At 40.5% G+C, this 15,734-nt stretch overlaps 1 protein-coding gene across 1 annotated transcript in view; it reads left to right on the top strand.

Annotated features, from left to right (window-relative positions):
- Positions 1–15,734, top strand: part of CMYA5 (cardiomyopathy associated 5) — a gene marked incomplete at its 5' end in the record, with an annotated part of 39,623 nt that overhangs the window by 6,130 nt on the left and 17,759 nt on the right. Inside the window, 6 exon segments of the mRNA XM_010147811.1 lie at positions 1–4,477; positions 4,480–5,504; positions 8,198–8,293; positions 8,886–9,119; positions 10,854–10,876; positions 12,946–13,064. The exon segment at positions 1–4,477 is cut by the window's left edge and continues 6,130 nt beyond it. Coding sequence (XP_010146113.1) covers positions 1–4,477; positions 4,480–5,504; positions 8,198–8,293; positions 8,886–9,119; positions 10,854–10,876; positions 12,946–13,064 — 5,974 coding nt within the window.

The raw sequence follows: 15,734 nt of genomic DNA, 5'->3' as shown, positions 1-15,734 counted from the left end.
ATGCAGTCAGAGCACCCTGAGCTGCAGGGCTGTATGGGGAAAACAGAAGGACTGCAGGATTTCCAAGGAAAGTCAGAATATGCAGATCTGTCATCCTCTGCTGGCACATCAGAACCTCATAACACAACACAGCCAGGGTTGAAAGAACACCAGCTGTTGCATTCCTTTGAGAAGAAAAAGCCTCCATGGGCTGCCCCACTGGAGTCTGAACTTCCAGACGCCATGGGCAAAGATTTGTCCTCTTCTGTTAGTGAAGAAAAACCAAGTGCACACCTGAATGTCAAACAGGAGATGGGAAGCTATATGTTACACTCGGAGGAAACAGCACAACTGAAATTGGAACAGTCGATGTTCTCCAGTTCTTATGGCACAGCAGAGCAACTGAACAGGGCTCCATTGGAAGGGGAATTCCCAGACTTCTGGTATTCTTCTGACAAAAAAGAGCAACAAGAACTGGCAAAACGAGAGTTGGAGCATTCAGATGTATCATATTCCACTGATGAAACACAGCCACAAGAAACCATGCAACTGGGATTAGGACAACCAGATTTATCATCTTGCCCTGGGAGAACAGAGCAACCACAAGCTGTTCAAGTGGAAGCAGAGCATCAGGACTTCCTGCATTTCATTGGCAAAACAGAACAGCAAGGAACAGCACAGCCAGAGGTTGAGCATCCAGATTTTATGTACTCCAGTGACAAAGCAAAGCAGCCACTGGCTACACAACAGAAACCAGAGCAGCCTGTAACACTCCATCCCATTGGAAAAACAGAGCAACAAGTAATGACACATACAGAGCAGGAACTTCACAGTTTACCATTTTCCATTTGCAAAACACTGTCTCAAGAAGCAACACAAATGGACGTAGGGCAACAAGATTTGACACGTACCCTTGGTAAAACAGATGAAATGCAAACTGTGCAAGGTGAACTGGAACATACAGGTTTGTTGCATTCCTCTGGCAGTAGAGAACAAGAAATGGTTTTGCCAGACTTGCGTCAGCCACAGTTATGTTATCCTGTTAGGGAAATGAAAGAAGATACACATCAGAAATCAAATTATCCAGATTTTTCATATCCTATTGGTTGGCAAGACCACCCTGAAATTGAACAGCCAGAGGTGGAAGAAGTGGATTTATCCTATGAAGCTGGCAAATCAGGGCACTCACAACCTGCCCAAGCAGTACTGCAACAGCCAGAGATTTTGGAGTCCTTTGGCAAACCAGAGGAAAAAGGAATGGCCCGGCCTGGCTTTTTGCAATCCCTTGGTGAAGAAAAGCAGAAATCACATTCACTTGGCAAAACAGAAAAACAGGAAACTGCACAAGCAGGGTTCGTGCCTTCTGATTTTTCCTGTTCCACAAGAAAAGAAGAGCAGTTGCAAACGAAACAGCTAAAATCAGAACATCCAGATTCATCATATTCCCTTGACAAAGCAGAGACTTGTGGAATGAAACCACCAGATTTATTATACTCCTATGGCAAAGCAGAGCAATTACAAGCTGCCCAGCTGGAACATGCAGAGACATCTTATTTCATGGGTGAAATGGAGCAGAGGGATGAGCTGCAAAGCATTGATTTGCAGTACGCTGTTGTTGAAACAGAGCAACCAGAAACACCTTCTGTATCATACACCTTTGGCAGGACCGAGGAGCAGCGAACTGCCCAGCCGGACTTCGAAAAATCAGATTTATTAAGTCCTACTGACAAAGCAGAAATGCTTGAAAAGGCTCTGCCGAGAGCAGGACATTTGGAGAAGCGAGACACTGTTGCTACATCATCTCTAACTGCTCACTTGGAGGCCAAACAACAAGATTTATCCTTTTCTACTGAGGAAGCAAGGAGCCAAAACATTCAACCATATTCATCTGTTACTGAACCAACAGTGTCTGTACCTTTGGGTGTTTCACATTTTGTCTCTGAAACAAAACCAGAAAGAAGTCTGAAGTCTTCACCTGTAACTGGAGGCTTGTCCCCCAAACACTTAGATTTATCTTACACCCAGTGTAAAGTAGAGCAGTCAGAAACTGTGCAGCCCGAGTCAGGTTTCTTCTTTGCAAGAAAAGACTCAGAGAATACAAAAATTCATCTACATTTGCCTGTGGCTGCACAGTCAGAGGCTGAACATGTAATTTTACCTGAAACAGAGAGAGAAGAGACTCCACATTACTTCCACACAGCTACGCAATTAGGATCTGAACAATTAAATTTATCAGATTCTACAGATAAAGCAGAAACCCCAGAAAGTCAAGATTATTTAACTGTACCTTCAAAACTGGAATCTGAACCTCCAGTTCCATTTTATTTAGCGGATGAAACATGTCAGCAAGAAATTCCACTTTATTCAAAACCAGTCTCTGAGTATTTGATCCCCACATGGTCCGCCTCTGAACAAAAAAAGGAAAGCATGCAGCCACTTATTTCCCAGTCTGCACAATCAGAGTGCAAATATGTAATTCCACCACGTGATGAAAAAGAGTTGCAAGAAGTCCAGCTCTGTTCACCTAAAACAGCAAGCTTGAAGACGGTGCAGCCGGAGAGTGTGTCTCTAACACACCGGCAGGACCAAGACAAGCAAGAATCTCAAGATCCCTTGTTGGACACAAAATATTTGTCTTCAGAGCAGCTAAGAAGTTCCCCAAAGTTCACTACCGAGCAGGATAAGCAAGAAATGCAGCCTGATGTACAGACAGTGCCAAGGTCTGTGACCACAGACCCAAGGGTGACTGATGTAGCACACTGGCAAGCTACATCATCAGGTTCATTTGTGCCTTTTCATACATTACCTGAAAAGTCAGTATCAGTGGCTTTCACTGATGATGAAGAGAAACAAAATATTCCATCATCTTTATCTGATGTAGTAGGCATGCTTGGAAAGCAATTTAACATAGTTTCAGGCATTTCTATGGAAGGAGAAGATAGGCAGGAAATGCAACCATCTTTTGCAGACAAAAAGGGCACATCCTTGGAGCATCTGGGCTCAGTTTCATCAGATCTTTTTTGTGAAACCGTGACACAAAAAGCTCATCATTATTCCAGTGAACAGGCCAGCCTTTCTTCAGCAGAGGTGAAATCTGTTAGCTCTAGTTCTAATGAAATGCAGAATCCAGATATTCCATCTTTTGGGCTAGCAAGCTGGCTGGCACAAGAAGTGCAAGCTCGCTCCATTAGTCCAGTAAGAGCTACAGACAGGCAAGGAATTCAAGCCTCTGATTTTGGATCAAAACAATTCCCAGCTGCAAGCTGCACAGAACTTAGAGTTCACGGTGCCACGGAGAATAAACGACGTATGTTTAGAATTCCTGATTCAGTGTCAAGTGATATTTGCTACAGTGCGTCCTCAGATGCTAGTCACAGAGCACAAAGGTATGATTTACCGTCTCTAGGAAGAGGTAATCCAGGTCCACACAAAGTTCCAGAGCATGAAACTAGCACTGGAAACCCTACAAAGATGGAGTCAATGCAATATCCAGAGGAGGACGACAAAGTGTCTGAAGTGCCTTCCCGTTACCTGAAAGGAGAAGAGGAAGAAATAGAACATGAAAGTGCTGTAGAAGACTCTCATCATGCTGCAGAGCCAACTGAACAAAAAGACCTATTCAATATCATTTCAGAAGGTTATGAAATACTCAATATTCATGCTCCTACACATATTTCCTCTGTTGATCAAGAAGAAAGTAAATACATGACAGATAAGCTAGAATACTTGGAAACAAATCCTTCATTTAAAAGAAAATTAGGTAGTGATTGTCACGGAGCCCTAGCTTCTGGAACAACCACAGAAATTTCAGAAAGCTCAGTGTCAGGAAAGCCTGCAAGCCATGAACTAAAAGAATTGGTCAAAAAAGATGATGCAGTGGAAACTAGAGAAGCACAACAAGAAAATCCCATGTTGCCAGAAAACAATAATAAGGCAGTATTTGATCCTAATAATGGTATGGTCGATGTGGATTATTTTGAAAAATATACGTTGATTGATGACAGATCCCCTATTAAGCCACATTTTGAAAGACCAAGTTCATTGTTCCCTGTGGCAGAAGATCCCAATGAACCTGTGGAAGAAGCCATGCCTTTTAAGGAAAGTGCTGAGGTAGATACTTTGGAAGAGGAGTTTTCCTTACTTGAGGATCTGGATGAAGTCTTTTACGGTACTGTGAAAGGAGAAAGCAAAATGCAGTCCTATGCAGATGCTCCAAAACCTTTACCTCTGCAGAAGTCAATCGATATTACCAGTAAAAAGGTAACAAATGTAGAAGAGGAACGGAAGTCACCAGGGACACCACTCTTTGATTCAGAAGAAGGAGTGCTAGAGCGATCTCTGTTGTTCCCTACCACTGTTGCTGCAGTCAATCCAGAGCTCCTAGAGGATCCACCCGCTCTGTCGTTTTTGTACAAGGACCTCTATGCAGAAGCAGTAGGAGAAAAGACAAAGGATGAGACTCCCTCTGATGAGGAAAGTGGTAATTCTAATGCATTTTTTTTAATTCAGACACAGATGACGGAACAGGAATATATTTTGAAAAATACATTCTTAAAGATGAAATTCCAAGTAAGGCTATAGGGCTTCAAAAGGATCAAATGCCAGAGTATGAGTCCTTTAGTGGAGGAATTTCTGTTCAAAGTTCAGAAGGCAAACACAAGCAGGGACCTGTTGATGTTCAACGTGTCAGAACTGAGGTTCTGACAGAAAGGGGTGTTGTGGAGAAAGTCCAGGTTGACAGTGACATTGAAGCAACCGTCTGTAAACCAACACATGCTATACCTTTTGGAAACAAAGCAATTCTTTCAGGTGCAAGAAGTGATACTGCTGAACAAAGAGAAGAAGAGAATGTACCTGTAGAAACAACCGAGGAGTTGCCAGAGCAATCAAGTCATCAACCATATAGTCAACTAGTGGATTATCAGGGAGCTGCATATCAAGATGCTGATAATAAGCAAGAACAACAGCATGGCATAGCAGCGGTTCCTCAAATGGAAAAATATGTCCCATATGTCAGGACTCCTGTTGAACACAGTGAAGATGATCAATATACTCAGGAAAATCTTTCCTGTGTCCCTACCATTCAGCAAACAGAGAAGCCAGACTTGCAAAGAGAGGATCAGCACCCTGATGTTTACGAAGATCTTGCTGAGTCAATGGACTATGATGTGATTACACAAGAAGAACTTTTGCAGGATGAAATATCATCTCAATTCACACATGAGGAGCTACTGTTTGAAGACAGAGACTCTTTCGAGCATGCTGGTGATGGTTATGAATTTGTTAATGAACCAGAGCAAAAAACACCTGTTGAGCTTGAAGATTCAGGCTTTGTGGTGATGTATCCTGAAAAATCAGCAGCAAACATTCCTCAAGTTGAGAGCCCACAAAGAGAACTGAAGAAAATGCAAGCAGACACTTACTGTTACTACTGCAAATGCCCAATATCTGCTATTGACAAGCTTTTTGGAGAACATAAAGACCATGAAGTCACAACACTAGATGATGCTGCAGCCAAGATGAAGGTAAGGAAAGGCTGAGAGAGCTGGGTCTGTTTAGCTTGGAGGAGGCTGAGGGGGGTTCTTATCAATGCTTATCAATATCTAAAGGGTGGGTGTCAGGAAGATGGGGCCAGGCTCTTCTCAGTGGTGTCTAATGACAGGACTAGGGGCAGTGGCCATAAACTGGAAAACAGAAGGTTCAGCCTGAACGTGAGGAAACAATTCTTCACTGTGAGGGTGACAGAGCATTGGAAGAGGCTGCCCAGGGAGGGGATGGAGTCTCCTTCCCTGGAGACTTTCCAAAGCCACCTGGACTTGTTCCTGTGTGATCTACTCTAGGTGATCGTGCTCTGGCAGGGGTGTGGGGCTAGGTGATCTCTAGAGGTCCCTTCCAACCCCCACCACTCTGTGAAGTCTGTGATGGATTAATTAGAGTGGTGGAAGGAGATACTGAGGGTAATTTCCCCAGAACTCCTGTGTTTTCAGGGGAGAGGCTTCAGAGAGCGGTCCAGAGGCTAAGTCACAGTACCTATAAAATAAAAGCTGGTCCTAAAAGACCTGTTGGAGATCTTGAAGAGAGACTATCTATCTTATTAAGACGTTCTCTAGAGTCCTAGGCTTGCTAAGTTGATATTTTTATTTGTTCAGAAGTTTGAATTACCTTGTTTATTAGACTTTCCATATTTTAGCATTCTCACCTATGTAAGTTTGCTCTGGTTTGTATGCGTAGGGGGTGAAATGGGAATAGTGTTGCTTATATGAACATAAAATTTTAGTAACAACATCTCATTTCACCTCACAAGGTACAGAAGCCTCCATATGTGGGGACCAGTATCCTGATAAAGCGTTCCCATTCCAGTTACGTGTGTTGGTTGCTCAGAGATACTAGATGAGTTACACGGTTTACACTGCACAGTTCTGTTGAAATTTCATCCTCATTTTCTGTTCATGTTCGTCTGTGCCAATAGTGTTTTAGCTGTAGTGCAGATTAAGAGTTTAGCAAGTCCTACTTCTTCCCACTGTCTCTAAGCTGTACCACTCTCAAAGATATATAAAGGTGCCTCCATTTCAGCAGCCTAGTCTTTTGCTATCATTACTCGTGAAAATGCTTTGTTTCTGTGGAAACTGTTCTTCATTAAATTGCAGTTCTGCTTGTGAAATAGCACGCATCTGATGGCTCACTTTTCCCAGTTCAGATTTGCTCATGTATAAGTATATAGACGTTCCTTTCATGGCTACCAGCTATTTAATCTCACTGCTGTATCTGAATGATGAGGTCTCTTTCCCGGCACATGTTCAGTTGATGGTAATACAGGTTTTATGTGATCTCATCAAGACAAGCCCTTCTGGAATTTTAATGGTATTGACATTATCTTTATGTTAACCCATATGCAAGACAGAAATTAGAAGTAGGAGGAGTCAGTGTGGCAGTTTCAAATATCAGTATTTATAAATTTATTTATCTCCATGGTGTGCAGTTGTATGACAGTGGAGTTGCTTTTTATATATGACCATTCATGCTGGACTTAGAAGTGATAATTAGCCACCAGTAAGTTAGTAAAAAAATCGCAGACCCCAGCCATCATTCAAATGTACCTGCGTTGCAGCGAGTCAAGTTAAGCCACAAATAAATATCCCATGATATCACTCCCTGGCTGTTGAGCATGGACATGAAGCCAATATTAAATCTGGCCACAGCACAGGCTTGGCTTCACATGATTTCTAGCACTTAAGTCTCAGGTTACTCTGGGATGGCATTCATGTGTTTCTTGTTACTTCTGTATAATTACTGAGAAAGCATTACAATAAAAAAATGCTTGTTGCCTGAATTTTAACAGTAGGAACATAGCTTCATGGTAAATGAAATGAACTATGGATGGCATCTGTCAGGTTTTAGAGGTGATCTTGACAAACAGAAGTTTGCCTCTGGATCTTGGTGATTGGTCCTAAATATTTATAAAGTGAGCTTTCAATTGTACAGTCCAAGGTGACCTTTATAATTAATGGAAAGTCATGTGCTAGTTTTGAACACATCGGGCTGTAGAAGTTTGCTATAATAAAAAGCTGTTGCCAAAGGAAGTTAAACTTCCTTTTAGATTTATGCCAGCTAATTAAAACTATATATTTTTATAAACTTAAATTGCACCTGAACAGATGGCCAGCTTCCTTTCACAAAAGGTCAAAAAGGACTTGGAAATAAGTTCTGAGTTGTCTCTGGTGCCTGTTGTCCCTTGGACTGATTTTGTTTCCACATCTAATTCAACCGGTCATTTTTAACCAATTCTGGTTTATAGGAAATATCTTTATAATTCTAATCTTAAAAATCATGACACTGCATAATCTATAAGCCTTATAATTACTTGCATTTTCTTCCTTTTTATGGGCTTTTTCTATAATCTCCTAAGGACCCTCATAAGAATCTGAGTACCCTCAGTCTCTAGCAAAGCTGCACTGGAATTTGTAACATTGAACGATTTGTTTAGACACTCAGCACCTTGTTGAACTGACCTCACTGGTTTTGGTTTGGAAAGAGTTTTGTGAATGTTCCAGTTACTATTTCTGTGCTTGCTTTTGTAGCCAGGGCAATAGTTGACCTTAATTTAGCAATTGTTCCAGTGGTGGCTCATGGCAGAACAAAAATATTCACGTAAAATTATTTGTGTGTAAGAACTTTATAAAATAACATGCTTATATTACTGAAATATTTTACATTTCAGGATCAGTTAAGTGAATTGCTAATAGCACTGGAAGAAAAGTCAATAAAGATTGAAGAGTTTGTAAGTGATATTGAATCGCTATTTAACTCTGTTGAGGTAAGTCCAGTGTTTTATAACAGTGGTTTGGGTTTTTTTTTTCCTTCTTTCTACAAAATTAATTCTAAGATATGCTTGCCTTGTTTTGTAACATCACTGTTTCCACTAAAACAGGCTGTTTCCCTGGTCCTCAGACTGACTTCTCCCACCGGAAGGTGTTAACTTTAGGGGAAGAAAAAGATTGCTTTTGTCATGTTAATTGCAAAGTGGAATATGTGACTGTCAAGCACTGGAGGAAAAAGTTCCCTTAGTTTTGTTTATGCTTCTAAAAAGTTCACAGTGTTTGTGACTTTAGAATTCTGTGTGAAACATGTATGTGAGTTGCCCAATATCTTAATTTCTTAACACCCAAGTCCTTAAGCCATGAAATAAGTATTAAAAAAAAAAAAAATCTGCCATTGTTTTAAATGTATTTCTCTAGTGATATTTCTCCCAGATGAGCTTGCTTACAGAAATATCATTCTCTTATTACCAGGATGCCAGAAGGAATCTGGTGAATGGTTCATGTATGGCTAATTGAGAATTTCTGTGTATTCATTAAATGTTGTAATTTTATTCTGCAGATCAATTTCTATCTGTTTTTATTTTGCAGGAAAACTGTAAGAAAAATGCAGAGCTACTGGAAAAGCAGAATGAAGAGATGCTTAAGAAGGTGGTAGCACAGTATGATGAGAAATCAGAAAACTTTGAGGAAGTGAAGAAAATGAAAATGGAATACCTGTATGAGCAGATGGTTAACTTCCAGCAAACTGTTGATTCAGCAAAGGAAACTTTGGAGACAACAGTAAAAGAAATGGAAGAACTTGACAGATTTGTTTTCCTTAATGTAAGCAAAAATGGCTTCCATGCTGTAGCTTTTATGATACTAGTTAGAAAAGCACTTATACTGTATCTAGTCTGAGAATAAGTTATTTACTTTTTTTTTTTTTTTTAAGATAGCTAGATCCTGCAGGATCAGCTATTCCACTCTGAAACAGCTAGATCGTTTGCTTTTGTCATGGTGATGCTCAGAGAGAATTGCAAAGATGATGCAAAGGATGAAAACATGCCTTATATCGTTAAAATGGTTCTATTTTGTTTCTTACGAGAAGGCTAAGTTAAAATCAATAATTTGTCTAGAATTACTTATCCACTGAGAAGTAAGAAACAGTAGAGCAAAAGGTACTTTACTATATGAAAAATTAAGGTGAATCAAGATGGGGATCCAAACCAGAAGCCGAGTTATTGTTGGGTTGGGGTTTTTTTTTTTTTTTTTTTTACGAGCAGACACAGGCAATAGCTATGGACTCCAGTTACTGAGGCTGCGATAAATGTTTACTGCTGAAAAACAGTGAGTGGCTGTCTGGTGCTTAGTTGCCAGCTGGGATTAAACCACAATAGGGGGCTAGGTTTAGGAATGTGCATGTGAGGTGCATGACTTTAATGGTCCTTTTATGTGTAAAAAAACATCCCTTGTGAATCTGCATGGCTGGCCTTATGTAGTTCTTTCAGCCAACAACAATAAGCTCATTTCAGAGGGTCTTGCAGGTTAATCATGTGCCTGGGTCCTCCAAGGCTGTTGTTCTTGTTCTGCAAGACTTGTCTGTGAGTGAGCTGAGGCACTTCCTCCACTATAGAAGTGTATAAGCAGTCTTGAAAGGGATGGCATTTCTGGGACAATAATCTTCTCCCATTATGGAAGTAGAATTTAGTCAGGAAGTTGCAGAGAAACCATCTTGGGATGCAAGAAATGAAAAGTTCAAATTACTGTCTAAGGACTGCTCATTCATGCAAAATAAACATTCCAATACAAGGCCCCAGGCCATAGACCAGCAGTTATAGGAACGGTGGAGCAATATTTGGCTTTCCCCCCTGCTTCAAGCTATGCAATGTCTTGGTGTCCTGTAACCAAATGAATGCTGTGGTAGATTGGCTATTTTGTGATGGCTGAAAAATATATCTTATTTTTCTGAACTTTGTGAGGTACTGGATCAGCGCTTTGTTAAATATATAACTTTGTTATCTGAAATTCTTTTGTGAGGTGGGAAAATTATTAGATTCCCTGCTCCTTTCTGTTAGTGATAGATGACAGGAACAAGCCAAGAAGTCTTAGCTGAAGATTCATGGAGGAGGGGAGAAACACTTACTCCATGAGTTACATGAGTACAAATCTCACCCAGCTTCTAGTAATAAAAAGTTATGAAGGAGATTTCAGCCAGATTTTGGATTTAAGTGTTTTTAATGTGCAGGGGATTTCTTTCTGTTGAAGCCTCCGTTTAAGAAAGTATTTGACTGTGCTCCGGTCTCTAAACCTGGATATTGAATAGCAACTCCTCAGGAGCTTAAAACCAGATTTAGACTATAGAAGACTCCTGAGACAGAACTTTGAAGTGGAATATTCTTAAGGAATCAAATTCTCTTCTGGTGGGAATGAGCATCATCCCAGACAACATCAAATCAATAAAGCCATGTGCATTTTATATCTGCGGATAGCAGCAAGGCTGTGAGAGGAGTTGTTCTTCAATGATTTCAGGGTTTGGAAAATTGTTAACACTTTTTTTTTTTTTTTTTCCTCCTCTAGTCATCTAAAGAATTGAATAAAAGGTATATGAAATATGGTTTAAGTGCACTGTAGTGAGTACTAGGCCTAGCATGCTGGATGCTTTATTTAGTATTTGCAAGCTTTGAGAACATGTTGCTAATATTCATAGCTACTTTTATAAACTTCGCAAATAATGAAATTAAGAGAATTTTCCTATTTGTTGCTGCAACTGGCTGGTTCTGAAGTGTTTTGCATGTGTTCTGCAATACATCAATTAAATGAGTAGCGTTTTAAAATGTCAGCTCAGTTTAAAATCTCTACACAGACATTTTTAAACAAATGTTCCTTGTAGTTATTATAGGCACATATACTAAAAAACATTTGGATGTGGCTTTGAGCAACCTGTCTAGTGCATGGTGTCCCTGCCCATGGCAGGGGGGTTGGAATTAGATGATCTTTAAGGTCCCTTCCAACCCTAACCATCCTATGATTCTATGATTCTATGATTTTGATGATGTTTCCATTTCTTAGACATAACTGGTACATTCTTTTTTCACTGGTCTGGTTCTGTATTACCTGGTCTCTGAGAGGTTATAAAGCAAAGTGTCACTCACATGGCTGGGATTGTTAGACTGTGTTTCTGAACAAAATTCCAGAAAGAAATGAGCAAAAACTCATTTCAAACGCTTACCAGGAGACTGCAGGCTGATGTTTTCCCATGCCTCTCCATCAGCACTGCCAGATTTGGGATATGTAAGAGGTCTGGTGTCTCATCACAACTGCATCCTGGCCTGCCTGCACATACCAGAAATACATACTATCACAAACAGTTCTCTGCCGGTGTGATTTCCTCAAGGGTGTCATTTTGGTGAGACCTATCCCTTACGAGAAAAGTGTTCAGTTATAAACCTGTATTCCCCCAGTAAATTCTCCAAGGTGAACAAATGTCCGGACAGGCTGGCTGCAGTCTCCTCCTGTACAAAACCCCAAACCTACTTTGCCCACACCACCACTGTTGACTTTGCCCGAAGGGCCTGGGCATTGCGCAGCGCGTATCAAACATACCCCTGCCAGTGCTGCCTCAGCCATCAGAGTGACGCGCGTGCCTAACATGGGCTGGGGTTTAACAATGCACGAGGTTTCCAGTGTGTGGCCAAATCACAATCCCAGAAGAGTGGTCTGAAGAAGAAGTGACAAACAGCCCTTCGTGGTTCCTGTTAATGTGCAGAGTTAGGACTATAAATTTGGACTCTCCTGTTGAAAGTCAAAGTGTGAGTCTGGCCACATATCTGCATGTAGTTTATTGAGTAAGAATAGAGAAGGTACAACGGGACAAAACAGTTTTCCAAGGCTTTCTATATACTTGGCCTTTATTTTTTTATTTACACACTAAGCAAAGTTTATTCTATTTTTGTGCATGGGTTTGGTTATTACTTTACTTTGGCAATATGTGACTTGCTAAAAAAGGTTAAGAACAAGTCTATATAATAATGCATGTTTTTCTAAAGTAAATTTTATATTTGTTGTACTTTGTTAAAATTATGCATAATTAGCTACTTCCATGACTGAAAAAACAGAAGGGGAGAAAGGTAAAATTTGGTTGCCTTGAAAAAAAATATTCTTTCATTTCCTTGAAGCTACTTCTGCCTTGGAGTTAAAAATACGTTGGCTTTTTTTTTTTTCTGATAATGAACTCAGCAAATATGGACTAATTAAGTGCCTTCTTTTCTTTTTTTTTTTTTTTTTCTTGCCACAAGCAGCTGCTTCACATTAGATCTCTGGAGTCAGCTGCTGTAGTTTAGCTCTAAGGTTTGTAACCTTTAAAGGCACTGTGATAGTAAGCCCAAACCCCTGTGCTCTTGGGAGTCTTGCTGTGAACTTCAAATCCTCACATTCTCATGGATCAAGTGTATATGGACTGTGTGCACTCTCACTGAGCTCCTGATCCGAAATCACTGTATGCTCTGAATGTTCAAAATCAGGGAAACAGCCTCTCCTTGCATGTTTTCCTTAAGTTCACAGGAAATATTTAGAGAAGCGTATGCTGCGGGGTCTTTGCTTCTGGCCTTTGGAAAACTGTGTGAAGCCATAAGGGGTTTATACAGACAGCTATGTGTTTTCTTCCAAATAGGTTACTTTCTGCAATGGATACTACCCTGTCTTTAGAAAAGGTGCCTAGTGCTTTTTCGCTGTTTGAGCATTATGCGGACAGTCCAGGACAAAGCAACCAGCACTCAAAACACGTGGCTGGTAAGCATCTCTGAATACCGCCTTTACAAAAGCTAACATTTTGGCAATGCTTTGGAAATTTTAGGAAGCTAAAAACAGAATCTATTTGAGAAGTATGAATTTGCAAACCATGTAATTAGCAATCAGAGTTGAATGTAAAATGAAGTCTAATTGTGCACAAGTGTTTGGCTCATAGTAGGACACTAAGACGAGCAACAGAGGGAAAAGCACTGGAGTGGGGTCTTCTTGCCCCATTTCAGATGTCTGTACCTCAGAGTAGCAGAAGGTCTCTACCTGTAAATCTCCTAGGGCTGAAGAAGCTGCAGTTCCCTTGCAGTCAGGGACAGAAGAGGCGATCAAAGAGTGTCCTGAGCTCTCTTCCTCTGAGGGGGCAGCCCTAGCATCACTGGTGTGGGGCAGAGAGCAAGGATGATGGCCGAGGTCCCTAGCCTTTTTCCAAGTGAACAGAGGCACCTAAAATCCCCACGGGGCATGAAGGGAAAGTGTTAAACTGTAGCTGGAAACAGCCTCAGCTTCGGAGGGCAGCAGTGAAAATTGCACATAAAGGGGTTTATTCATCTCTATCTGATCTTACCTGTCCTGGAAAAATCCTGCCTGTACATACACCTCTGGAAATTATCTGGATCTGGACAGCTGCCAATGAAGTTTGTCAGCACCAGTTTGTGGATTCATTTTCTTCATAATGGGATCTCACTCCAGTGCTTCCCACCACCACTCTGGCTTTTCAAGCAATGCCACTTTCCCACATGTTTGGTCCCTGAACACTGAAACTAGATTTCCCTAAGGTATTTTGTTTGCTGGCTTGGATTTTCAGGTGCCAAATGGGACACTGGGGCTGTCTTGTGCAGACTCTCCGGTGTCTAGTAAGAGCTGAGTGTACTCAGCAGTGCCACTACGGGGAGGTCGTCCCTACCCTCCACAACACTAGTTCTATTAGACCTGAAGGAACTGAATGTACCTGAGACCTTGTCAGACTTGTTTGAATTTGCCTGTGGCACTCAAAGCTGCTCAGGTGAAGTTGGACAGGCACTTGTGCATGTCAGTGTCACTTTTTTAAGGAGGCAGAGAAAAAGATCTTGTTTCTAACCCAATGTCAGTTGGAGTTAAGTTAGTGGTGCGAATGTACTACGCTTCTTAGTTTAGCTCCTGAACTTCTTCTTGCAGTCCCATGGGTTCAACTATTCTTTCCTCCTGGGCTGCTACCTACTGGCAAGGTCATCCAGGAGGACAGACCCATTTTGTCATGCTGGTGTTTCCTTTTCCCACATGTCACTCCAACATGTTTTTCCTCTAAATTGCTGAGGTCTGCTTCTTGATGGTTTGCTTTTGCAAACTGGACATGAATGACTATCCACTAGCAAGCAACCTTCAAACCTCCTCATCCTTTATACTTTCTTCTCTTTCTCTTTTTAAAATACCCGGTTTTCATTCTTTGCTTCCACTACCAAGTATTTCAATTGCTTTTGTGATTTTTACTTTAGTAAGCAGTAGATAAAATATATATGGGGTTTTTTGTTCAAGATTTCACCCTTCCTGAAGGAAAATAGAGGTTAATGCCTACATGAAATTCTATTTGAAATTGAACACCTTGAGTACATCATTTATCACATACTGGAGGCACATGTCAGACAAACAGAATTTTTTTTTACTGAAGTCATTTGATGAAATCCACGTGAATTTGCCATGTTTCTCCAGTCCATGTATTTCTCCTTCAAAAAGTATAGTCTTCTACTGAACCATTTTGTAGAATATAATCTGCACCACTTCAGAAACACCTTTCCTTCAAAACGCCCTCCATTTCCAAATTTTCCATATTCACTAATGGAAAGTCCTTTTCCCCTCAAATTAATACTTTCATGTAAGCCACCCCCATTAGCAAATCCATAAGCATAAAAACCTCTTGCACTATGCCATTGAGCCTATTGGAACCTGGGCTTTGCCACAAGAAGAGTGAGAATAATTTGAAAATAAAAAGGTTATTATTTCCAAAGCCTGCCATGAGTCCTGCTCTTCTATACCAGAAGGTGAGGAACTTTGCTGATTGTAAGAATATTCCATTGAGTCAGAGAGGAATGTAAATGCTGTCCTTCTTCAAGTCCACAAAGCCAAGGAAATGTTATTTCTCATTACTTTGGAAAGGGGTAAATGTCCATAAAACATTTGGAATTTTTTTTTTCTCCTGAGATTAGGTAGCATGAAGGAAAAACTTCCTTCCACTGTAAGACCTGAATGAAATTTGAACTGATGAGAAAATGTCACACTTTCCTGTTGAAAAACGAGATTTAGTCAAACTTGTGGTGCAAATATGCCTTTTCTTTGACTAAAGTTCATTCAAAAAGGGACCAGCACTTTGATAACCCATAAATATTCTGTTTCTGAAGAGGATAGTTCAACTTCTTGCTTTCAAATTACTTCCTCTCAAAAGTTTGTTTCAAATTATGCCTAAGAAAATTAAAAATCAAATGTTCCTCAAAATTACTGAACTGAATTTTGATGTATAACTTTCTTTTCAGAAGTTTCATTCATTAAGCTAGCTTCTGTTCAGATTTGGCATAATAATAAATCTTGCAGTTGTGGGATTTCTGTGATCATAAATAGTGATTTCCAGGCAACTTCACAGAGCAAAATAAAGCTGGTCTCCCCACTGGGTCCACTGAAAGGAAGTCTTTT

This window comes from Eurypyga helias, unplaced genomic scaffold (assembly GCF_000690775.1).
Source record: "Eurypyga helias isolate BGI_N326 unplaced genomic scaffold, ASM69077v1 scaffold28292, whole genome shotgun sequence".
Classification (NCBI taxonomy): Eukaryota; Metazoa; Chordata; class Aves; order Eurypygiformes; family Eurypygidae; genus Eurypyga; species Eurypyga helias.
Note: the sequence above shows the minus strand (reverse complement) of the source record. Positions and strands in the feature narration are given on the sequence as shown.